General features: G+C 40.0%; 1 protein-coding gene across 15 annotated transcripts in view; it reads left to right on the top strand.

The window, feature by feature from the left end:
* Positions 1-244: 244 nt before the first annotated feature.
* CCDC42 (coiled-coil domain containing 42) overlaps positions 245-25,763 on the top strand; it is an 84,576-nt gene continuing 59,057 nt past the window's right edge. The window contains exons 1-5 of one of the 15 annotated variants that reach the window (XR_011974061.1): positions 325-982; positions 2,503-2,632; positions 10,799-12,995; positions 21,822-21,873; positions 23,153-24,338. Coding sequence is in view for 9 of the 15 variants with exons in the window: in XM_072641076.1 (XP_072497177.1) it covers positions 929-982; positions 2,503-2,632; positions 10,799-12,744 (2,130 nt within the window). In the remaining 6 variants the exon portion in view is untranslated. Of the gene's footprint in view, positions 1,008-2,502; positions 2,633-10,798; positions 24,339-25,763 lie in introns of those variants that run through there. The other 14 variants (XR_011974062.1, XM_072641076.1, XM_072641075.1 and 11 more) reach the window with 14 other exon arrangements.

Genomic DNA, 25,763 nt, shown 5'->3' on the forward strand with positions numbered 1-25,763 from the left:
GACGCTTGCCAAATTTGTGAGAATATTGTAAAACGTTGAGAAATCAACCCCAAGAGACGACCCGCGCTTCCCCCGAGGCTCAGCTTCTGCCACGTGACCCCGGGCTTTTTCCTTCGGCGGCTCCTTAAACCAACGACACTCCACTCGGAGGCCTCCCGAATCCCAGAGAGGCACCGGAAGTGCGGCGGGAAGCGGGCCCTCTCGGCCTGGGAGCCCCGGCACGGACGCCCCTCCCCCCACACTTCCGGTCCAGGTGCCTTTCGCGGCGCACGTGGCTCCCGCCCAGGATTACGCCTTGAGTCCGCTTGCAGGGTCCAAGTAGGGAGGAAGCTGCAGCCGCTGGGGGCGAGCCTGAGGGCGGGCGCTGCGGTTGCCAGCCTCGGGAGTTGTGGGGTGCGGGTGTCTCGGCCCCGGGGTCCCCCCAGGCTTTCCTCGGTGCGGCCGGGGGGAGAGGGGGCGGGGGACGTGACTTAAAGACCTCCGCAGGGAGCGGCTCCGGAGGGGGGCAAACTTCCATCTCCCTCTTTCCACGTCAACGTGACCACACCCCCAAATTCCTACCTCTGGCGTCCAGCCGGGTTCACCCCTGACCTGCCATCCCCGCCAGTGTCGCTGGTGGCTCACCCCGGCAGTGCGGGGTGCCCAGAGTTCTTAAGCCACGGCCCCGTGACAATTCGGGGTTCGCTTCGTAAGTCCCTGAGGGGCAACTGGGGTCCAGCCCTGTTTGGGTCATGAGGAGGTCGTTGTAGTGACGGTGCGTCTGCGTGTGTCTCTGCGTGTGTCTCTGCGTGTGTCTGTCTGCGACACAGCCTCCATAATACGCTTCTCTCTGCCAGCTCTCCAGCGCCCTTGGAAACTCCAGCATAAAACAGTGGGGAGCCTGCAGTGTGAGTTCCCCCAGCGCAGACTCCAAGCCGGAGCAGGCTGGATGGCAGCCCTGGCTCCCCCAGCCTTGGATCCCCAGAAGGAAGGAACCCATCAGGTGTGGTCCCGTGTTAGCTGCTGTGGTATGGCTCTTGCTGCTTAAGCTGTTTTTTTCTGTAGGTTCCCCTTCACCCCCTCCCCCCTACACCTCCCCCCACTTTGGGCGTAGCTCAGGTGGATGGGGAAAATGTTCACATAGCATGGGGGCCTCCAACTGAAAACTTGAGCATCCTGGGTGAATTTGTTGGATGTATTCTATGCATGGGCTTTCAGGTATCAAATTTTAATTTCTGAGGAAGTCCTATAAATCCTTAGTAGAGAGCGCACACCCTTTGTTAAGTCATGCTAGGAGCTGGGGGGATGACACCAAAATAACGTCATTGCTACAACCTGTAAAACAGATGCAGTATTTGATAGTCCTTTGCCAAACTGAGTAACAGACAGGATTTCAGAGAGTGGAGAACATATTGTGAACTGGTCTATGTTTCTTGGAGGAGATGGGTATAGAATAAAAAGTAAAATATGGCTATGCACCTTCCCAGAAAGCTATATTTAGGGTGATTTTGTTGTACAATGAAGCAACAGGTCTCGAATGCAACAGAGGGTCCTGTTGTGTGATGGTAAGGTGACAAATACACAATGATGCCAGATTTTTTTTTTTTTTGAGGGCCCCAATGTGAGAATTTAGACATTGTACTTTGGGAATTGCTAAAAGTTTATATTGAATGATGTGAAGGCAGTGGTGGAATGCACAATAGATTAGAGATAGGAGGTAGGCAGACTGGTTAGGTTACAAAAAAGTAATCCAGGAATGAGGTGAGATAGAGCTGGATTAGGAATGTCAGAAGGAACATATAGGAAAGAGCTTTGCTGAACAAATCTCAGAGAATGAAGGAAATGAAAAGGTGAGATGAACCAAAGTTGAATTCAAGATACCAGGGCACCTTATGTTTTATGTATTAGTGAGGAATCACTAAATAGGACTGGGAATTTCAAGGTTTTTTTTCTTGCCCTTATGATAAGTGATTAATTTTTTTCTTTTAGTAGTATCATTCCAGACATTAATCTCTCATCAGAGATTATTAGAGAGGGTCTAGGGATTTTCATATTATTTTACCTTCCTGTTACCTTGGAAAACAGACCAGACTTCAGGTTCTTGATCCTGTTCTCAAAAAAAATTCAACAAACAAGTCAAGCATTCTGGAAGGAACCCAGAAGGAGATAATTCAGACATAATCCTTGTTCTCATGGAGTTCATGATCTACTGGAGATGGAAGACACATACAGCATTAGGGTAAAATCTCTTGGGTTGTAGGATTTAGAGCTGGAGAGTACCTCAGGTCACCCTGTTCCAACTCCATCATTTTAGAGGTAAAATGGCTTGCCTATGATCACAAAGATAGAGAGTAGCCCAGCTGGGATTTGATGCCAGGCCTTCTGATGACAAAGCCACTACATCCCAATACACAAGAGGGGGCAGAATATTTTGGGTGCTGTTGATGTTTCTTACTTTTAAGCTTCCATAGTAATTGCCTGCTCAGCTCAAGTTAATTCTTCTATAATGTTCATTGTCCACAGGCCTTGGACCTGGCACCTGAACAAGAGATTTTGACCCAGACAGGATGGGAGTCAAAGAGTCTCCAGCTCCAGCCTGTGACAGATGAATCTGAATGTGTGAACCTAGAGCCCCACATGCTGCTACAGAACGGTGAGAAGTAGAGTCTATTCTGTTGGGTTTTCCCCTCCTGTCTGTGTCTCTTTATAGATATAATTTATATAGTGAACTTTGTTTCTAGTAGATTTAGACCCGATCACATAACCTTTAATAAACATCTTACCCTGGTGTGAACTATTTTGTAGTTGACATTAAAGCAATATTCGTCTTTAACTTAAAATTTTGATAATCCTAATTAGGAGTTATTTTCATTGTTCTTTATGATGTTTGTTTTGAGAAATAGTGAAGGTAATACTTGAGGTTTTATTTATTTTGCCTAAAGAGAGGCTACCTGGGTAGTGAGTAGAGAGCTGGCCTTGTAATAAGGAAGATCTTGGTTCAAGTGTTATCCCTGAAAAATACCGTCTTTGTGACTTTGGGTGAATCATTTAGTTACTCAATGACCCAGGCAACTTTTGTAGACTATAAATTTCAAAACATTTGCTGACATGTATTTGCAGAAAGGATTTCCTCACTGGCAGTTCCCTGTTCTGATGAAATCAGAGGTTTTGTGTGGGACATGCATGTCCCCACCAAAACCAACTAAATCATGAATTCATTTTGGGTGAAAGTTTACAATTTAAAATAAAATTAATGTTCTTGTGTGCTTTTAAGTTCTAAATCATTTCTGGATCTAGATTAAATTCTGGATCATCTCACTCCACTTCCCAGTCAGTAGGTTATTTAGAAATAATAATTTACATTTATATAGCACATTAAGGTTTATACATTGCTTTCTTTTCAAGAAAGCTGTGGAAAAAATAGTTTGGTTTTTTTTACATATTAATTCAGCAACCATTTATTAAGTGGCAGGTGTGTGCAAGCATTATGTTGTGTGTGATGGGGATACAAAGACCAAGTGGAAAACTGGCCCTGCCCTTAAGGAACCACATTCTCCCAGGTGAGGTTACAATAGGTACACAGATCAATCAGTACAAGATATTTCAGGAAGGAGGGAATTCTAACCATGAAGGGCCACACAGAGGAGGTGAAGCAGCATAAGCATAGTGGATATAGAGTCCTGGTGAGGGAGTCAGGAAGATCAGGAAGAGGGCCTCAAATCCTGCCTGAATTTTTTCATCTGTATGACCACGGGTGAGTGTTTTAGCATCTGAGTTTCAGTCTTCTAATCTACAAAATGGGGGCAATAACTGTTCCCTACTTCACAGTGTTGTTTAGAAACTCAGATGAGATCTTTGTAATGTGCCTTGCAAACTTTAAAATACTACATAAGTGTCTGTTATTGTTATTGAAAGGGGCTCAAGCTTCTTGAGAGGCAAAGAGAAAGAAAGGGAGAGAGGACACGCATGCTGGATAACCTGTGCAAAGCTATAGAGGCAGGAGATGGAATCAGGAGCAGCTAACAGGGTGATTTATCTATATTTCTATATGAAATGTAAGGCTGGAGACAGATTGTGAAGAGCTCTAAATGCTAAACTGTTGATTTATGCTAGAGGCAATAGAGAGCCATTAGAGATTCTTGAGCAGGGGAATGAGACGGTCAGACTTGTACTTTAAGAAGATGATTTTGGCAGCTATGTGGAGGGTGGATTAGAAAGCAGAAAGGCTAGAGGTATAGAGACCAGTGAGGAAGCTATTTCAATAGTTCAGCAAGAGGTGATGAAGACTCAAAATGGGATGGTAGTCCAGTGAGTGGAAAGAAGGAGAGGCAAGCAAGAGATGTTGTGGAGTTAGAATCAACAAGATTTTACAGCTGATTAGCCATTGGAGGTGAGTGAGCAAGATGACGCCTGTTTCAAGCTTGGATGACTGGAAAGATGGTGGTGTTTTTTCAGTCACAATAGAGCTTTAGATTAGATAGGGGAAGAAAACATCTTGTTTTGACATGTGGAATTTGAGATACTCACAAGGCATCTAGAGGGAGATGTCCAGAAGTTAGTTGAGGTGACTGGGACATCTACACAGAGATAATAATTGGACACTTGGGAATGGATGAAATTGCTGTTTTGGTGTGATGAGAGAAGTGGTCTCAGGATGGGACCTTGATGGGTAGGGATGCACCTAGATAACTGACATCCACCAGAATATACTGAGGGCTAGTCATAGACAGGTGAGAGGAGAACTAGAAAAGAGCAGTGTCACAAAGACCCCTGAAGAAAGAGTATTTAGGAAAGATCGGAAGGGTCTAGAGCTGCAGAGAAAACTTGTACCATTGGAATGAGACTGCTGCCCTCCCCCTCACAGTGCTTAAGGATAAGGACAAAAGGGGGAAAAAAGGAGAAAGGAAAGAAATAAGCATTTATTAAATGCCTACCATTTGCCAGGCATTCTGCCAAATGTTTTTTTACAAATTTTATCTCATTTGATTCTCACCTCTCCCTGGGAGAGAAGTGCTATTATTATCCCCATTTTACAGTTAAGAAAACTGAGGCAGATTAAGTAACTCACCCAGGATCACACAGCTGTTACGTGTCTAAGACTGGATTTGAACTCAGGTCTTCCTGAAGTCAGACCCAGTGGTCTGTAGACTACTGCACTTAGCTGCCTGAAGACAGAGAAAAGGCAATCAAACTCAGCAGTTAAAAGAGGTTGCTGGGTAATTTTGGAAAAAGCAGTTTCAGTCAAGTGGTAAGAGTCAGAAACCAGACTGAAAGGGATTGAGAAATGAGTGAGAACACTAATATAAAGGAAAACAGTGGTAAAAGGCTTCAGATTTCTGATCATTCAGTGATAAATCATGACTTCAGAGAGCTGTCAGTGATATTATCTATTGCCTCTTATCAGAGAGTTGCATCAAGATGTGGAATAAAACATTTATTGATTTATTTTGCTTAACTCTATTGTTTACAAGGGAGAGTTCTTCTTATTGTTGGGAAATATCATTGGAAAATAACAGAAAAAAGTAATTTTAGAGTGGGAAATAGTACCTCAAACAGTGTTGTCTTTAAGTAGAAACCACTATCTGCATTGGGTTGGATTCCTTTTCAACCTCAGTGCTTTGCACGTAGCAGGCTCTTCATTGTTTTGAAATACATGAGTAAATTTTTAATGTGATAGGAAATGAAGGCTATGGTAGTGGTGTTGGTGGTGCGTTTGTCTCTGTTCTGGTATGAGTGCCAAGAATGTGGCAGGTTAATTGAGTATCTTTGATATACCTTGCTATCCTGTTTTGATTAAATTCCTTTTAATGAAGTGAAAACAGGTTTAGGAAGAGTGAGACAGAGAGAGATGGAAGATTAGGAGACTGACGTGGGGGGAATTCCAGTGTTCTGAATTGCGGAGGTAGATATCTCATGGGGGATGGTGAGATCAGAGTTATGCTTATTCTGTTTGGTGGAGGTGGAGGTCAGGGCCATTGAGGTTGAAGAAATGGAAATTTAACAATAAAGTGGGAGTCCAGAGGTGAATAGAAAGGAAGGACAGAGCCGAACAAAGATTCTACACAGGAGGGTGCCAGGGATGGAGATGAGAGAGAAAAAAAGTGATAGTAGAAAATGAGGGTGTTTTTTCCATAGGCAGTTGGTGACTTTGAATCACTGCTATTAATAGAGAAGGATGTGGGGGTTTGCTAGTCAAAAGAGTAGAGAAATCGTGCTGTTTGACTTTGGGGCTCCCACCCTCAAGGGACCTGTTATGATAGAATGGTGTCAGTTTTCTCTCAAGTGCCAGGGAAGAAGAGGAAGGAAGTTGGGCTCTTGGACAGGAGGTCAGGCCAGGCCTCCAGACTCCTGTTACTAGGACCTCTGACTGTTCACTTTCACTGGTTAAGTAAGCAGTGAGTGTTCCTTGAGTAGTATTTGGCTTCCAGTCCTACAATGACAGTTCAGGCTTACTTTCATTGTTTTATTAGTGTGCCTACTTTGAGGTGCTGAGATTCTGAGAAGTTGAGACATTTATCTCACAGGTAGTGATTCTTCTAGCTAGGAAACAAGCTTATTTTAATATTTACCTAAGCAAATGCAGTAAAGTTTTAAAAATAAAAATATATGTAATGTAGTCCCAGGGCACATGTAGGTTAAATCCCATTATAATAAATTCCACATGAGGGGAAAGATGAAAAGGGAAGGTATTCTAGAATTGTTTCAGGGAAGCAGTAAATGTAATGTTGGTGAGGTCCCAGCCTTTCCTCCCTCACCCTGACTTCTCCAGATTTGGGATGGGTCCTATGAAGACAGCTGCTGCCCAGGGTTCTAGAGTATCCCATGGGTCACTAATACCAGAGTCCCCACTGATATGCTGGTGACTTTGCACAGCCTTCCCTCACTTGCATACCAATGCATCAGGTCCTCTTAGAGCGAAGGAGAAACAGCATCAGTAACAACCACCACCCTGTGAGTGGTGTAAGCACCGACAGACGTGTGACACCACCCCTTCTCAGGCATATCAGGTCCTCAGAAATGGCTGCATCTCTTTACTTTAGCTGTCTGTGTGTAGAATATTCTTTAAAAAAATCAACAGAACGGCATGGGCACTTTTGTCTATAACACAATGATGTTGTGGAGTGAATTCTGAGCTTCATGTCAGGGAGAACTGGGTTTAAACCTGTCCTTTGAAGTTTACTACCTGTATGACCCAGTACAAATTACTCTGTGCCTAAGTGATTCCTTAGGACTTACATATACTAAGTCTTAAAACGCTTGCTCTCTGTTAAGGGGGAAAGGTTCCCACACAATTAGTTTGCTCTGCTGATGAAATTCCTTCAGCAGCATTGTTTGCCCTAAAGACCTTGTCTACTGGAACACTGGGAGAACTATGGTCAGTTGCAGTCAATTAACCTTGCCCTGTGAAAATTGTTTTTTTTCCTTATGAATTCTGCATGTGTTTTCATATTTTACTGTAAGTCTAAGAACAGGATGTGTTTGAAACCCGGAATTCCTTCTCTTCTTCCCCACATCCAATCAGGTATCAAAACCTATTGTCTTCAGCGCTATATTCTCTCTGATATATGTTATTTTCCCTCCCCTCATTCCCCAGTCTTCTCTCTCCCACCCTCTTATACCATTAAAATAACTTGTTGCTTTAAAAAGTTGCTTTAAAAAGTTTTTGTTGATTCAGTTTTTTTTTGTTTTATTGTCCTTACACCCTTCCCTGCAATGCGAGTGGTTAAACAAAAATGTCTGATACAAAGGTAGTGTTCTGCTTTGCACACAATATTCTGTCCTGTAAGTTCCTTTTCTTTCTGCCTTGAGGAAAGAGATATATTGCATTATCTTTGTTCTAGGGCCCTCATTGATTATATTTGGATTTTTACCACAGTTATCTCCCCTTAAGCCTCCTCCCTCCATTAAACCCTTCATTGTAACAATGAATGTTGTTGTTCTCAAAGAGAATACAGTTGTGGCACAGTTTACCACATCAGGGAGGTGATGCCATGACTGCAGTTGGATTTAAGTGAGGGAGGACTGTGCAAAACCAGCCTCACTTTCTTTTCCATAGTCATCTGAGTCCAATGACTAAGATACGGATCAGGACAACTGGAGATGTCCCAGGATGCAATGAGAGATCTTGGCCTTTTTAAGCTAATGTCTTTCCCAGGTCTCAGTTTGACTGAGGCAAGGTCCAAGTAGAGATTAAAGATAGAGTAGAAGTAACAAAGGAAAGCATATAAGCAAAGCCATGATGACTGTATGTGACTATATGTGCTGCATCTCATAGCTGTAGTTCCAACTTGTTTATTGGGACCAGGGAAGCGTTTCCTTTGTACTTCTTCAGGACTGAGATTGTTCATTACAATTCATCAGTGTTTGCCTGCTCTGGAGAGTCGTCATTTACTCTTGTGATCATTGTGTCTCTTGGTTCTGCTGTCTGCACTGTCTCATTACTTCATTCAAGTCTTCCTGTGTTTCTGAATAGTTTTTATTTCTTATGGCACAGTTTGTCATGTATGCATATACCACAATTTATTAAGCAGTTCCCCAGTTGATGAATACCAATTTTGTTTCCAGGTTTTAGCTTTTATAATGCTGTGTATGGTTTGTGGATACGAGTATGTGTGTATGTGTGTGCATGTGTATGTGACATGTATAAGCACATATAAACAAGAAAGACTTTTCTGTCATTTGACTATTTGAGCATTTATTATGCTTCATAATGAGACAAGTTGGTAGACATGAGGAGATTTTGATTTTGGGACATAATTTAATATTGATTTATAGAATTTGCAGAATCATTTGGACCAGTTGCTGTGGAAATCTCTTGCATCACAATCCAAATTGCTGGAGTTTTTCATATGTGCCTTGCTGTACTTGTTTTGCTCCAGAATGCTGGGGCTAGTGGTTTATCAGATTAAAAAAAAATGCTTTGAATCATGAAATGAGGAGAGAGGGAGCTGTCAGGTAAATATTATTTTCCCCTCCCCCCATTTTTTCCCTGACTTTGTAAATATGTCTATGTTTGACCTCATTGGAATATCTGGAAATTTAAGTGTTTTTTCGGGCATGGGTAATTCTTATTTTTGAGGTGAGGATTGAAGTACAAGTGATGAGACAAAGCTCAGCTGAGCTTTTTTCTCTCTTGTTCTACTTAGCATACAAATTGCTCATGATCAGATACTACCAGTACAAGTACAAAGGAGAAATCCTGAACTAGTAGACTGGCTTCTGTCAGTAGATCTTGACATCTTACCTGGATGATTTCCAAGCCAGTTGCCTGTATCACATCTTTCTCTCTTGGGCTTCTAAAAGTCTCAGTAGGTAATGGAACATGTTAAGATTTAGGCTTTCTCTCAACCAGTTCACTTATTAGAACAGTTTCCCACTTTTGTGTTTGTCTTTTCATTTTAATTTGTGTGTGATTTCTAAATTCTTCTTTGTATTTACCTTTCTTGCATTCTTAGTTTCTTTTATGATTTTTTTGATATACTATCATTTATTTCTTCCCCCTTTCCTCCTCTATAACACTCCCTTCTTTCCCTCCTCCCTGCTGGAAGTATGAAAGGATACTAGAGAGTTCAGTGCTTGGATTGTAAATAGAGAAGTAGACCAAGTTTCAGGGAACTGGGTAAGGAAGGAGAGGAAGGAAGAATCTTAGTCAGTTCCACCTCATCAGAGACATTTATGTATTACAACTGCATACAGGTTGGCAGGCATAAGCATATGGAGTAAATATATTGAGTCCAGCTTTGTCCAATTGAAGAAGTTTTAACAAAATCACAATTACATTATCACAATTGTACATGAATTCAGCATGTTCCTGACCTGGAACCTTTTCCCCTGCTATTCCTAGAGGTGTTTGTATTCTCTTTCTAGCATCCCCTTGCTTATACCCTAATTCAAAGTAAATTTTCCCTAACCTTCTCAGGCCTCATGAGGAAGCAGGAACTTTTCATCTGGTTCCTTAGCTGTTACTACCAGTCTTGTTCTTCTGAGTTTCTGAGCAGTAGGTCACTTTGTCCCCAACTCCTAGAGAAGTCTTTCAACTAACTCACTTTACCCTTTTACTCAGTATTCTCTGCTACCCATCAAGAGGCTTAGGTTCCTTTATCTTTTGTTGAATTGGAACACAGCATATTCCTTAGACTCAGATAGATTACCATTACCATCCTTTATCCTCAGATATTCTTCTGCCTATTTGATCTATACCGGAGGGCATATTTATTGTATTATTCAGTTCTGGCACCATATTTTAGGGAGAATGTTGGCAAGCTGTCCAGAGGAAGCCAACCAGGTTGGTGAAGACTGGAGATGAGTTGAAGAAACTTGGGGTGTTTAGCCTGGAGAAGAGGTAGGGGAGTATAGCTGTCTTTAATCTTGACTCTGCCACTTACTCCCTGTATAGTTTTGGGAAAGTTTTTTAATATCTCTGAACCTCAGTTTCTTCTGTAAATTATTGTTTTGTTTGGTGGAGCCAGTGGTAGCATGGGAAAGTAGAGTGGAAAGGTGGTGTGGGAAGCTCTATGGGGATCTAAAAGAAATTTTGGATGATAAGTATTTTTATAGCTACTGTAAGTAGCCTTGTCTGTGTGGCTGCTGTGAAGGTGAAAGCTATGAATTTTCTGACCACTAGTGGACAAAGTAAGATATGAAGTAAAACTAGATCAAGGTTAAGATTCAAAAGGCATCTTTGGTTTTCCACACAAATTATGAATTGGTTTGGGTTCTGTTCACATTTATATGTGAATTGTATTCTTGACCCTTCTTCAGTTTCCTCACTTTAATGCAAGAATTAGGTGACATTTGCATTTTCTGTTTATTATGTCAGGTGGTGAGACCAGGACAACGAATGAAGAGGCAACTTCGAAGCAGGAAATTTTAGATAATAATTATCAGTTATTACACACAGAAGAACAGCCACCCCTATTTAATGAATATGGGAATTCTTTCAGTCAGAACTCAGCCATAGTTGGACTTAAAGTATTCCAAACTAAAGAAGAAACTTATGATTGTCAGAAGTGTGGAGAAAGCTTTATTTCTATGGCACATCTTACTCAACACCACAGCCTTCACACTGGATTGGGTCGCTATGAATGTTATGAATGTGGGAAAAGGTTTAATCGGAGTTATGATCTGATTCGACATCAAGTTATTCATACTGGAGAGAGACCGTTTTCTTGTAATGAATGCGGGAAAACCTTTAAGCGAAAATCAACACTTATTGAACATCAGAATATTCATACTGGAGAGAAACCTTATAGATGTAACAAATGTGGAAGAGCCTTCAGACAGAACACAGGCCTAATTGAACATCAGAAAATTCATACTGTTGAGAAACCCTACAAATGTAATGAATGTGAAAAGGCTTTCAGTAATAGTTCAAGCCTTCTTCAGCATCAGATTGCACACACTGGAGAAAAGCCCTACAGATGTGATGAATGTGGAAAAGCTTTCATAAATAGCTCTAGTCTCCTTAGACATCATAATGTTCACAAAGGAGGAAAACTTTATAAATGTGAGGAATGTGGGAAAACTTTGAGTAATAGCTTGAGCTTTTTTCAGCATTTGAAAATTCATACTGGAGAGAAACCATATAAATGTAATGACTGTGGGAAAGGATTTATATGTAATTCATACCTTGTTGAACATAGAAGGATTCATACTGGAGAGAGACCATATGTATGTAAAGAATGTGGGAAAGCTTTCAGGCGGTCCTGGAACCTTACTGAGCATCAGAGAAGTCATAATTCAGAGAAATCCTATAGGTGTACTGAGTGTGGGAAAGCTTTCAAGAATAGTTCAAGTCTTTTTCATCATCAAAGAATACATAGTGGAGGGAAACCCTTTGACTGTAATGAATGTGGCATGGCTTTCAGGCGCAAATCACGTCTTATTGACCATCAAAGAATTCATACTGGAGAAAAACCATATGAATGTGACAAATGTATGAAGAGTTTTAGTCACCGCTCGCAACTTCTTGAACACATGAGAACTCACACTGGGGAAAAGCACTATGAATGTAATCAGTGTGGAAAATCCTTCACTAGGAATTCAGGCCTTTTACGTCACCAGAAAATACACACTGGAGAAAAACCCTATGAATGTAATCAGTGTGGAAAAGCTTTTAGCAATAGCTCATGTCTCATTGAGCATGAGAGAATACATACTACAGAGAAACCTTATAAATGTAATGAATGTGGGAAAGCTTTCTGTAAGAAATCATACCTCACTGGACATCAGGTAATTCACTCTAAAGAGAAACCCTACAAATGTAATGAATGTGGAAAATCGTATAGTCGACGTTTCCGTCTTGTTGAACATCAGAGAATTCATACTGGAGAGAAACCCTATGAATGCAGTGAATGTGGGAAAGCTTTTAGTCGAAGTGCACTTTTTATTAAACACCAGATAATTCATACCAAAGAGAAGCCCTATATATGTGAACAGTGTGGCAAAGCTTTTAGTCTGAGAAAACATCTTGTTCAACATCAGAGAATCCATACTGAAGAGAAACCTTTCAAATGCAATGAATGCGGAAAAGCCTTCAGGCACAAGTCAACTTTTCATGATCATCAGAAAACACACACTGGAGATAAACCCTGTAAATGCAATGAATGTGGGAAATCTTTCAATCGGATCTTTCACCTTATTGAACATCAGCGAACTCATACTAAAGAAAAACCTTACGAGTGTAATGAATGTGGGAAATCTTTTAGTCGGAGCTCAGTCTTTATTAAGCATCAGAAAATTCATACTAAAGAGAAACTAATGTAATTAATATGGGAAAGTTTTTAGTTTAATACCACATTTGGTTGAATATTGAAGAATTTCTACCTGGAAAAAAATGAATGTGGAAAAAGCCTTCAGTAAGAGTTCACATGATTCAGCACAACCAAATATACATGATGCAAACCAATGGAAATTTCAGACCTGTCTCAAGCAGTTTCTTCAATTGGGTAGCGTCACTCTTATCTCCATGGGGCAGTCCCATAGACTCAGAAATATAGGGAATTATATTCTTAAAGGTCAGTTCCTCATTGCTTCTTGTGTGAACGATTGCAGTGGCCTGTATTTGGGCTCCCTGCTTCTAGTATCTCTTCTCCTTCAAATCTCTCCTCAACATTTCTGCCAGGTTAATACTCCTAAAACACATAACTGACCATTTCGTTCCTCTATTCAAAAATCTTCCCTATTGCTTCTAGAATAAAATAGAAAATTATTTACTCAGCATTCAAAGTCTAACACAATCTGATTCCCACTTATCTTACCAGTCTTATTTCAAATTACTCCCCTCATGTACTCTCTGTTACTGTCAGACTGGCTACTGACTGCTCCATATGTATGACAATTCATCTCTTTCCATGCCTTTTTTCAGGTCCCCGAAATTGCTACCATGATTAGAATGTGATTCCTCTTCATCTCCTGTCTCTTAGATTTTTTAGTTTCCTTCAAGACTTAGCTTAGGTACTTTAGAAGACAAGGCCTTTTCTATTCTCCCCCAGTTAGTGTTCTCTCCCTTCTGAAATTGCTTAGTATTTACTTTGTATATAAATTATTTTCACTGATCTTTGTATGAACACATACACATACAAACACATCACTTCTAGATTAATATAAACTCCTTGAGGGCAGAAACTTTTATTTTTCTATTTGTTTCCCTAGTGCCTGGCATAATATTTTTGCACATAGTAGGCACTTGATAAATATTTGTTGAATTGAATTTGATTGGGCCAACTGTAAACTATGTCAGTGAAGAAAAAATATACTTAAATTCGAAGTAAGTTCTAGAGTAGGCTGTCCTTCCTGGAAAGCATTTTACTCAATTTTTTTTCTTTATACCAAGTAATCTGATGTTAATTAATAGAAGTTATTATATTAATGTAGGATAGTGGAAGTAATGGTACTTGTGGTAGTATATAGCTTAATAAAAACTAGCATACAAGAGATACTGCCTTGGTATCTTTGAAGTGACCAGTTGTCAAAAAAACAGATGAAATTCAAGGAGAAGAAATAAGAGATTGACTATCAGGCCAGTTTTTTGATACTGAATGATGTAGGGATTTTCCACTATTTGTTAGTTATTCTCCTTGCCTTGTCAGGAGGATGTCTTCACTGTGCAAAGAAGGAAATAACTCCAGACAAAAGTAAGGACTGACTGATCTCATTGTAATCTGGACAGTGATCCTTTTCTAGTTCTATGGAGCAAGAACGCAAAGCTGCAGATGGGTACCCCCTTTTCAAAAAGAATCAGCAAACACTTCTAGGACTGTTAAGAGTAAGGAGGATCCAGTACTTCTCACACAATTCTGAATGTTCACAGTGAAAAGAGACCAAGATGAAGGGAAATCAATATTGTCTTTTGTCCCAGTGTTTGTTAATAAATTTTTTCCCTATGACCTCTAAGCCAGAAACATAAATACTAAGCAAAGAGCAGGCAGGATAATCCTGTGTAGAAGTGATTTAAGTTGCACCCTGGGATTCAGTAGCTCCAACCTCCTGCCCACTTCTTCATAGAATCTTAGAGTTTTAAAGGAAATTAGGCATCATCTAATCTGGCCCCTTTATTTTACAGATGACAAAACTGGGATCCATAGAGGGGAGGTGACTCACCTTTGGAGGTTGAGTGCTAGGTCACGTGTAGGGTGAAAATTACACAAACATCTGATCTTTGCCAACTGTCTTTGGTTTATTTGCACAATCTGTGCTTTTAGTATTTTTGAAGAGGGAACTGGGATTCAAAAGACTGTAGGTATGAACAGTGGGTTAAATAAGTCTAACAGGATGAAGTACAGTAGGGGCAAATGTAAAATCTTTCACTTGGGTTGAATTCCAACCACCAAGGAATAGATTATGCATTCTTAGAAAAGTGCATGTAAAAAAGACCCCCAACATGGAGAGTACTGTCTGTGCACCTTTGATAGACTGCAAAATCACCATGAACAATGGGATATAGCAGACAAAAAAAGATAATGTAATCTTAATAAATAATAAGTGTATAGCATCCACTTAATAAAAGTATGACCTCTAGAATGAGGAAGGTATTTATTCTGTTGTTCTCTTCACTGATTAGGTTGTACCATATTCAGTTCTGGTTGCCATATTTTAGGAAGGGTATTGGAAAACTGAAGCTCAGTTAGAGAAGGATGATCTGGATGGTGACAGGACTGGAAAACATGCCATGTGATGGTCATTTCAAGAAATTGGGAGTGTTCATCCTGGAGAAAATACTAAGGATAGAGGTTCTTAATCTTTTTTTGTGTCATGGACCCCTTTGGCAGTCTGGTAAAGTCTATGGATCCCTTTTTGGAATAATTTAAAAATTATAAAGTATACATAATTACAAGGGAAACCAATTATGATGAAATAGTTATAAACATTAAAAAAAAAGCCCACAGACCCCTGACTTAAGTGTAGGAACCTAATCTTCAAATATTTGAGTGGCCATTTTATAAAAGAAGGTTGGGATTAGGGTTATACTCCTTTCCCTCATATCACAAAATGGGGCCAGTCGATGATAAGTAACAGCCAAATTTTGATTTGGTGTAAGGAAAAACTTACTCAACACTATAGTTATCCAGAAGTTGGAAAGGGCTATCTTGGGAGATAGCTCTACATCTAGAGGTCTTTGAGGAATGACCACTTTTTGGGAACTCTGTATAGGAGATTTCTGCTTCAGATATGGGTAGGATTTTATTACTTCTGAAGTACCTTCCAGACCAGATTTTATTATGCCATTACCTAGAAGATAAAGTCTGAATTCCTCAGCCAGATTTTATTGTATATTTGAAAGTTTGGCTTCATTGGCCTTTTGTGGGCTTAATTCCTGTGAGACATTTCTGGCCTTTCATTCAAGGTATATTGGTCTACTTTATCATATCTGATTTTTTGTGCTTTTCTTGTTTGCATGTGCTTGCTTTATACCTTCTTTCCCGTCAGTGCCTTTATTCTCTTAGTTGAATCTTATCTGTCTCTTCTCCATCATCAGACTTTCTTAGTCCACGCTGATTGTTATATGAATTCATTTGACATTTATGTACTATGAAAACCCTAGTCCCCGTTTATCTTCCTTGGTTCTTTTAAATCGAGCCCTCTGAAACTTCAGTTCTCTTTTTAAACTTCCCTTTTTTTAGACCTCTTCCTCTTCCTTTCTTCTATCTTTTAGTACTAGTAAAAGTCTGGCTTTCCTTAGAAGACCCCGATTCACCCATAGCCACCCTCTTCAAGTACTAGGGGCATCTTTTATAGCCTCCAACATATTGGACCAGAATCTTGGTCAATTTTATTTTTCATTACCTCTTCCAGACCTTCCCTCTTTTATTATCACTCAACAATTATTTATCTTTTGAAGTGAATTCCATCTATGTATATCATCCTATCCAGATCCTGTTAATCCCCTTCTTAAAATCTTCTATTCTTTTCCTCAGATTTGTGAAACTTTGGCAAGTAGACATCCTCAAAAACACCTCAGCCTACTCAGTTTATCAACCTCAGTTCCCATGACCTACAGTGTTGTTCCATCTCACCTATACGTAGTTGATAATCATACCCTTGACCTCACCATTCCGGCAAATTTCATATATCTGCAATCCAGAATTTTGGAATTCCTCTCAAATTTCAACCTAGGCCAGGCATGGGGAAACTGTGGCCTTCTAGCACCTTGGATGCTTTTTAACTTGAGTCCAAGTTTTACAGAACAAATTCTTTTATTAATTTTATTAATTTTTATTAAGGGGATTTTTATTAAGGGGATTTGTTCCGTGAAGTTTGAGTTCAGTCAAAGGGCCATGCTTGAGGACCTAGAGGACCACATGTGGCCTCAAAACTGCAGGTTCCCCACCTCTGTTATAGCCTTTGATTTCTTCTTACACTCCTAAATCTATGCTTCCTCCTCACTGAAACCTCTAGCTCCTGTACTTGGAGGCTTTCCTAGTCTGTCACCCCTGCTCTCAACTCACTTGTCTCCTTTTGCAGTGCTGACCCTACAGATAACTAGTATATGTTCAAACACCATAGAATGTTTTCTTTTTGCCCTAGTCCTTTTCCTGTTGATATTTTGCTAACCACAACTTTGGGTTATTCTCACCATCATTTTTCATTTCTATTGAGCTACAGCTTAACACTGAGTGTCATATAACTGAAGTCACTGAACATAAGTCGTATCACTATATTGAGTTCACTACAAATTTATCTGATCCTACCTGCACCCCTCATACTGCATGGTAGTCCTTTCATGCTTCCTGATTGAAAATCATACCACAAATATTTCAGACTCTCTTCTTTCTTCAAGCCTTCTACGTGTGCCCTTGCTTTCTTTCAGTAGAGAACTTTGCTGCTACTCCTGAGAAAGTCACGAGTTTCTCTTTTCTCTGTTCTGTGCCTTCGAACTACTATATGTCATCTACCATTTTTTTCCTTTGCTTCAGTTTCTGATGAAGGGGATGTGATTCTTTTTCTTTCCCAGGCCAGTTACCATGCCCTCCCATCTCCTCTGGAAGCTTGTGCCTTCTCTCATCACCCTCTCCCAGTCCTATCTCTCATTTTCCATCTATCACAGAATTTGAGATTTGAAAGAGGTCCCAGCAGCTGTTTAGCCTAGTCTCTATATGAAAGGAATTTCTTCTGCATAATTGACAAGGGACCATCCCATCTTTGCTTGAAGACCTCAAAAGGAGGGGAACCTACCACGTCTTGTGGCCCATTCCACTTCTGGGCTGCTAATTATAAAGAAATTGTTTTGACATAAAGCTTAAATTTGCCTCTTCGCAACTTCTACCCATTCTAGAAATGTACTGACTCATTCCCTACAAATATCCCAGGTCCTTAAAAAAACGTTTACTTGACCCTGACACATGTTTAAGATGTGGTCCTTTACCTTTTCTTCCTTTCGTGGCCAGATTCCTAATAAAGGCCACTTAAGTTCATTATCTTCCTCACATCCATCATTTCTCAACCCTTTGCGATATCTATTTCCAACAAAGGTTACTAATGCACTCTTAACTGATCCTTGAACTTCTGCAGCTTTTTACACTACTGACCACTCCCTCCAGTGTATTTTCTCCTCCTTTGGTTTTGACATTATTCTCAGTTCTCTTACTATCTGACTACATTTCAGGCTTTTTCTTTTTCTTTTTTTTTGGATCATCATTTGATGGGTACTCACTAAGCCCATCTTCTTTTCTCTCTCTACACCTTCTCTCAATGATATAAACTCCCATGAGTTCATTTTAATTTCTATTATGGTATTTACAATTGATTCTTGTCATTTGTGGTAGTTATGTTTTATAAAGTCACTGTGAACACTGAATTAGTGATGACTGAACAGTTCTTCCAAGGGAAAATAGAGGGTTAGGTTCCTGTGAGCCACTGATCACATTTACTTGAAGACTTTCTGGAGCAGTCTCATGTATAGATCCTAATTGGTGAATTTCTTCTTCTTTTTTCTGGATGTACCATATTGTTGGTTCATTAATTTTGGCCTCAAAGCCAATAGCACTATAACTCATGCCTGAATGAAGCTTATCTACCACATGTATTTTCTCAGTAAGACACGTCACAACATTTTTGTACTAAGGAACACTAGACAACACTGCAGCACTACTTTGGGGGGCCATTTTAAACTGCAAGATCACCAACAGAAAGCACAAAAGTGTGAAAAACATGACGTTAAGTAGATGGCAAATAGGATACTTGTTTACAGTATAAGCTGAAACAAGTCAGAATTCCTCGTTTGACCGTAACTTGGAATGAGTGCATCCAGCAACTCAAGTTTTGTGCCAATCGGCATGTTTGTGAATGACCATGAAATCACTGCAAGTATTGATTTTGGGATTACAAATACAGGTGAATTTACAGATTTACAAATGCAGAATTCACAAATGAAAATATGTATATGTATTACACACACACACACACACACACACACACACCACACACACACACACACACACACACACACCCCTCTCCAACCCATCACAATCTGTCTCTTGAACTCCTGCATCCCATCACTGCATCTTCACTTAGTTGTCCCATACACACCTCAAACTCAGTCTGTCTTAAATAGAACACATGAACTTTTTCCTTAAACCCACGCTTTTAATTTCCCAGTTTTGAGAGTACCACCATCCTTTTAGTCACTCAGGTTCCCATCGTTGAAGTCATCCTCAGTTTTTCGCTTTTTCACCTCCTCTCCCCCCATACTCAGTCACTTGCCTATTTCAACCAGTTCTATAACCCATCACCTATAGTCATTCCCTTTCTCTCAACATACAGACATCATCCTAGTTCAGGCCCTTAATCACTTTATTCTCATCTACCTACATCTGGTCTCTTCCCCGTCTGATCTATCCTCCACGTAGCTGACAGAGCCATCTTCTTGATAAGGTTGACAGTTTCATTCTCAGGGATATCATGTGACTCCTTTATTGCCTCTAGGATAAAATATAAACTCAGACTGGTGTTTTAAAGTGCTTGACAGTTGCTCGTCTTTTTCTTATGTGTATCCCCAGTACCTGGCACATAGTACACACTTAGTAAATGCTTATTGGGTACCTGACTAACTATCTCTAGCCTACCTTATATTCCAGATAGAATTTCACCTTACTTCCCTTCACATACGCCAATTTCCAGTCAAGTAGCCTACTCGCTCTTAGATGATCTCAGTATTCTATCTCCATGCTTTTTGCATGGCCTGTTTAGAGTTTCTGAAGGGGATTCTCTCTTTACGTATGTTCTTCAAATCCTCTAAATTCTTAAATGAGTTACCACCTTGAGCAGGAAACCTTTTCTGATCCCTCTAGTGGTTAGCATTTGGTCTCTTCTCAAAATATGCAGTAGTGAGCCCTCTCTTGTCAATATTGTTTCTCCCCAATCCATGCATCTGATTTTCATTTGTATTCCCAGCACTTAACCACACAGTGCCTTGATATAATAACTGCTTTGTAAATGCTTGATTGAATTGAATTTTATCTTCCATTTATGGATGAGAAGACAGGCATCACCATCAGAGGTGATTCCCTGAGTGGCAAATGCAATAGGCTTTTAGTGGTCATTGTTCTGACACAAAGCTGACTCCAAGCCATCTCTGTGGTATCAGAGGGCTTGCTGGGATCGACAAAGGTCAGTAATTATACCTGTGTGATGCAGTCCAAGGTCTTAAAGGCCTTGTTACATTTCTCATCCCTATAGTTTCTAAAGATACCTGGAATCCTATCCTAGAATGTCATTTTTTGCCTCATTGCTTCTGTGTCTCAGCATTGTATCTACAGATTGATTGTTGGCATCTGTGATAGTATTCACCAAACCCCAGAAACATTTTCAACTCTCCTGGCAGTTCAAAAATCCTCTTTGGGTAGTGATGGTGTTGGGTATATATTGTCTTCTCAAGTAGCCTGCTTCTGTTCTAAACCATTTCCCTACTCCTGACTCTTCTCCTCCCCCCTCCTCCTTGGCCACCTTTTTAAAATTTTGTAACACATCTTGAAATCTTTCATGCCAGAAACTTCCAGTCCAACTAGACCTTGATTGACAATCCTTGGCACTTCAATGTCTGTGATATAAGAAATGAAAAACCAGTCAGACATGTCTGAGCAAAACTTTACTCCTTCCTATAAATCCCCTGACCATTCTCTCTTTCACCAAGCTGCGCTCATGTGGAAAGAATAAAGAGAGTTGGTATTCAAGCATCCCATCAAGCAAGGAAGAATGATGAGAGCTTGGTATACCAAGAAGGTGGCCTCTCCCTTTTTCCTCCAGCTGCTTCTGGAAAATCATTGTGTCTGAGATTCTGGCAACATCCCTAATAAGCCTCATCTGCTTCTGTCAAGCCCCAGTGTCTCATGTGCTTCATTCTTCATCTTTGTGTGAGTTAAAATGCTCATATTAAAGACCTATTTACTGTTTTTATCATTTCTGGTGTTCTTGCCTCTTATGTAAATGCCTTTAAGTCCCAGTGTAGCTCTAATTCACTGGAGCAGCCCTCAGTCTTGACCAGGCTAGGAGGCTTCTAAATTCTTTGGGTTTGGTGCTCATGATAGAGGCTCAGTAGACCTGGCATTTGTCAGTTGACTGCTTTAGACAAGTAGCAGCTTCTAGTTCACCTCATATTTAGTCATCTCCTCCCCCCCATCAATAGCAAATGTATTTATTTGCGATGCAAATTACACATTTACAGGGCATGTTTTTACTTGTCAGTTTCAATTCTAACTAGAGTTTAAGACAATCTTTTAAAATAAGTCTCTCTGAAGTTAGGTGTCTTATAGCTATATACTTCAGTAACACATAGGGAAGAAAAGAAACTTGGTTTTGTTATGGCCACATGTGTTAATATGCATCCATCATTAGGAAGTCATGTAGATATGTCTACTGTAAGAAGAGTAACCCAATAGAGCCTTAGGAAGGGCATTAGGTGGGAAAAGATCAGTAATCTTTCTTCATGCTCTTCCATTGTTTTCTAAAGTATGATAAGCATTCCAGGTAAATTACCTCCAAGATAAAACACCAAGTAGTTCTTGTTTTCTTGTTTATATCACTTTCTCCATGAGCCATTAAAAAGTGATAGGAGCCACTTCAGTCCTCTAAATTGTTCTCAAGTCAGTAGAATTCCACTGTCATATGAAAGCTGTCTTTCTGTTATCCTCTGTTTTGGGTGATATTGACTTCAAATCTAACACTAGAACTTTCTTCCTTATAGCTAGTGCAGGGCTTCTTGAACTCAAGGATATGGGGTACTAATGATCCACAGTGATTTTATCCAAGTCCACAAATATTCTAATCTTTTCAATCTTTTCATAGCACAAGTATGGGGTGAAACATATGAACTCTATAATGATGCCATGAAATAACGTCTCTTTTAGGTGGTTCATGAGTTCTTCCATTTCTGAGAATTTTTTGGAATCATTTAAAAAGGTAGGAGTCATGAAGGTAGGTCATTTGTGTCATACCTTGGGCACTTATGCAATGAAAACAACTTTGACCTTGAGCTGAATTTCTTTCATGCCTATGGCACCACAGAGTCACCAAATTAGAACTTTTCTGGATCTACTCTCAACCTTGAGGCTTTAGTTTTTCTAGGATGTGTGGTCAACATGGTCTTCTGTACTCCTCAAAGCTCCTGTAGAAGAGCAAAGCATAGATTGTTGAGGTGTTCAGATACTGAGCCCCAATTTGACGTCTTAGTACTGTTACAGTACCATAAATTAATGGGACATAATAGTATTCAGGTTCACTCTTGGAATGAAATAAAATACTTACAAACAATTAACAGAAGCCAACCAAGACTTACTGGTTATCTAGATAGACAAGGCTTCCCTTTGTTCATCAGGGCAGGTGTAGTAACTCCCAGTCAAGCCCAGTTTGACATGGGCAGGCCTCTTATGCCTTTTGGTGACCAGAAAGCTATGTCAATGGCCTGAGCCTTGGTCTCCTAAGCCAATCAAATTTAAAGGACAATTTCAGTACCTTAAAAAAAAAACAAAAACTAGTCTGTCCTGCAGGGGTAAAGTTCTTAGGAAAAGCTAGCTCAGCCTCTATGGCAGTGACCCTGGTAGATAATATTGCTCCTGCCACTTGAGTTGACCCAAATTAATATCAATAACCTAGAAAGGTTTGCTGGGTTTGTACATAACATAGAAATGGTGTCAGGCTTTTCTATGACTCCGAAAACTTGCCTGTGAAACTCTGAACATACTGTGATATAGCCCAGATACAGACAGTGTTTGTCACTCAGTCCACAGAGACCCTGGGGTATTTTTCAGTTGTATGCGATTCTTCATGAGCCCGTGGACCTCTGTCCATGGAGTTTTCTTGGTAGAGATGCTGGAGAAGTTTTCCATTTCTTTCTCCAGTGGCAATCAGTGACTTGTCCAAGGTCACACAGCTAGGAAAGTTTCTGACTCCCAGCCCAGCATTCCATCTACTGAGTCACCTAGCTATCTCCAGTGTTTTTCATAATATTAGATTATTACTATCTCTTTGGATCAACAGTGACAGATCCAGATTCTCTGCATCTTCTGTCTTCACTGTTACTGTTACATGGTCCTGTTAAGTCCATGTGGAAAGAATCCAGGAAAGGTTTGTGAAGCAAAGATTAAGGTTTTGAGCACCCTGTCCCTAAATCTTATTTCCAGATGCTGAATTCCCCTTTGAAGTGTATTCAGCAATCATGTGTCTATTTCATTCCTACCAGTAGAAAAATGCTCTGTGTTCTCTTTGGTGGCCTTCTTGGTGTCGTTCCCAGAGGAGCAAATTGGACCTGTGGTCACAGACATCTTGTTTGTTGTTCTGAAGAATAACCTGTGTTCCAAGCTCAAGGAAGATCTGCCTGAAGGATGTGGGGATGGCCTCTCCCCCAGACATCTCTTCATCATGGAGAGGTATCGTTTGCCCTTGGGGCTCCTCCCTGTGATTGAGGGGTGGGAGGTTCCTTCCAGAAGCTCCATTTGAGGAGGGCGACTTCTCCATCAATCCCCCACCCCTTTTCAGCTTCATTTTATATGTCTGTATATATCTTCTTGATTAGAACGTAAGCTGCAGGAGGTCAGAGACAGTCTTGTTTGGTTGTATTTGTATTCCCAATGCTGGCACAGTGCCTGGCATATGGTAAGTGCTTAACGAATGCTTGTTGACTGATTTATTGCTTTGAGGTTGGTGACCCATACCTGAGTGAATTGTTTAGGGTCATTCCAGACTCTTTTTGTTGCCTCTGTATACTCTCCCTATCTGTATATTCCATCTGCTTCCCTGATTGACCAAATCAGTTCTAAGCAGGTATGGACTTTTGCTCTTTACAGCCATAGGTACAATCCTAGCCAGTTCAACTGATTGCTCAGGTCAGTCTTGTATATTATTCATGCTTGCTTTAGCTACTTACATCCTTGAATTTTGCTTTCTGCAGCAATCTCTATGACTACCACAAGGAACTGACACCACTTTGTCTTGTGTACTCAGTGAAATAGTTGTCTGGTGCCCATAAACATTTAAGTGATGTGACCTCAGGGCCCATTCCTCTTTTTGGCATTAAAAGAAGGGTGCCTTACTCCCTAGGAACCTCTTACATACTCCACTTTCTCTCTGTTGGACTGTGACTTGTTTTTTCCAGGTATCTCTTCAGGAATTTGGGAAAGGATTAGGGTTTTAAGTAGTTCATATAAGATGAAAACTGTGATGAACAGTAAAGTGAGAACCAACGGCTAAAATAATAGAAAGGAAAACAAGTTTGTGTCAAAGTTGTTTACTTCAGAAGTGACCAACCCTCACTTCCGAAGATGCATTTAAAATTGTGAAGTGTCATGTAATCCTCTTTTGTTTTTTTTGCATATTGAAATGTTTTTGTGTTCATTAAATTTTTAATAAAGAAAGTTAAAAAGCCAAAAGATTATTGTGTGACTACTTTCCCTGGTACTTTGTGTTTTCCCAAGGGTTCATAGAAGTGTTAAAAATCCTATCTGTAGTGTCCATCACTATGTCCTCTCCCAGTAGCCCCTGGTGAACATCCATACCCATTGCTGTGTACCAGCCCTCCAGTAAAGAGGCAACTACAGGGGCCACTCAGCCCTATACAGTTGTATATTGCTCAAATATTCTTTGGTGCTTGCAGGGCCTTTACTGACCATCATGCTTCTAGTGTTAGCAGCTTAGATTGAAAACAAAATCCCTGGATCTGGGACAAGCCTTTCTTGGGGAACATCTTTCTAATAACTTTGGTATAAATTGTGCTCTTCCCCCATCCAAAGGTCTCTGGGAACATCTATCTGAATTTCGCTTATTTCTTTCTCCTATTGGGACTATTCAGTTTTATCAAATAAAAGGCTTTTTCATAGTCAACAAATAATCAACACAATGAGATCTTGTAAGACACTTTATCAAACACTTTACAAGAAATCCAGAGAAACTATTTCTATAGCAGGGGTTCTTAACTTGGGGTCCATGGATCCCCAGGCAGTTCATGGATAGATTTCAGGAGCTCCATGAACTTGGTTGGGGGAAAAAAAAATCACATCTTTATTTTCACTAATCTCTAAATGAAATTTAGCATTTCCTTCTGTTATAAATTTAAAATTAAAAAAAAATTATTCTGGGAAGGGGTCCAATGTCTCCTCAAGACTCCTTAATACAAATATGGCTAAGAATGCCTGATCTACAGTATTCCTCTCATCTTCAATTTTAATAACTTTATAAAAAAAGAAATAAAATTAATCTGAGGTGATCTTTTCTTCATAAAGTCACTCTGGCTTTTATAATCATTTCTCTATTTCTTTAATGATTCATTCTAGAATTATCTCAGGAAGTGATGTCAAACTCACTGGTTTAGTGTTTGCATATTCTCTTCTATTCAATTTATTAATTTCTTCTATTCGGTTATTATTCATATATTCATTTGTTTATGAATTGGGAATGACATTTTCCCTTCTGCAGTTTTGTGGTACCTCTCTTCTTTTCCATAATCTTTCAAATATTACTGGCAGTGGCTCAGCATTAAGTAATATTGTATCTGCCCAATTCTTTTAGTGCTCAAGAGTGTGGTTCATCTGGATCATGTCATAGGATGCTAGATTTAGAGTTGAAGTGACCTCAGAGGCCCTATACCCAACTCCCTCATTTTATAGGTGAAGAAACTGAGGGTCCCAGAGGTCAGGAGACTTGACCCGGGTCCCCCAGGTAGGAAGTATTAAAGATAGGATTTAAATGCATATCCTCTGAATCCAGAGCTGGTATGCTCTTTGCACTCTACCAGGTGCCTCACTTCATCAAGAGTAACTAAATGCTCTTGTTATTTATCTGTCATTGGTATAAATCTT

The sequence above is a fragment of the Notamacropus eugenii genome, chromosome 2 (assembly GCF_028372415.1).
Source record: "Notamacropus eugenii isolate mMacEug1 chromosome 2, mMacEug1.pri_v2, whole genome shotgun sequence".
In the NCBI taxonomy this organism is placed as follows: domain Eukaryota; kingdom Metazoa; phylum Chordata; class Mammalia; order Diprotodontia; family Macropodidae; genus Notamacropus; species Notamacropus eugenii.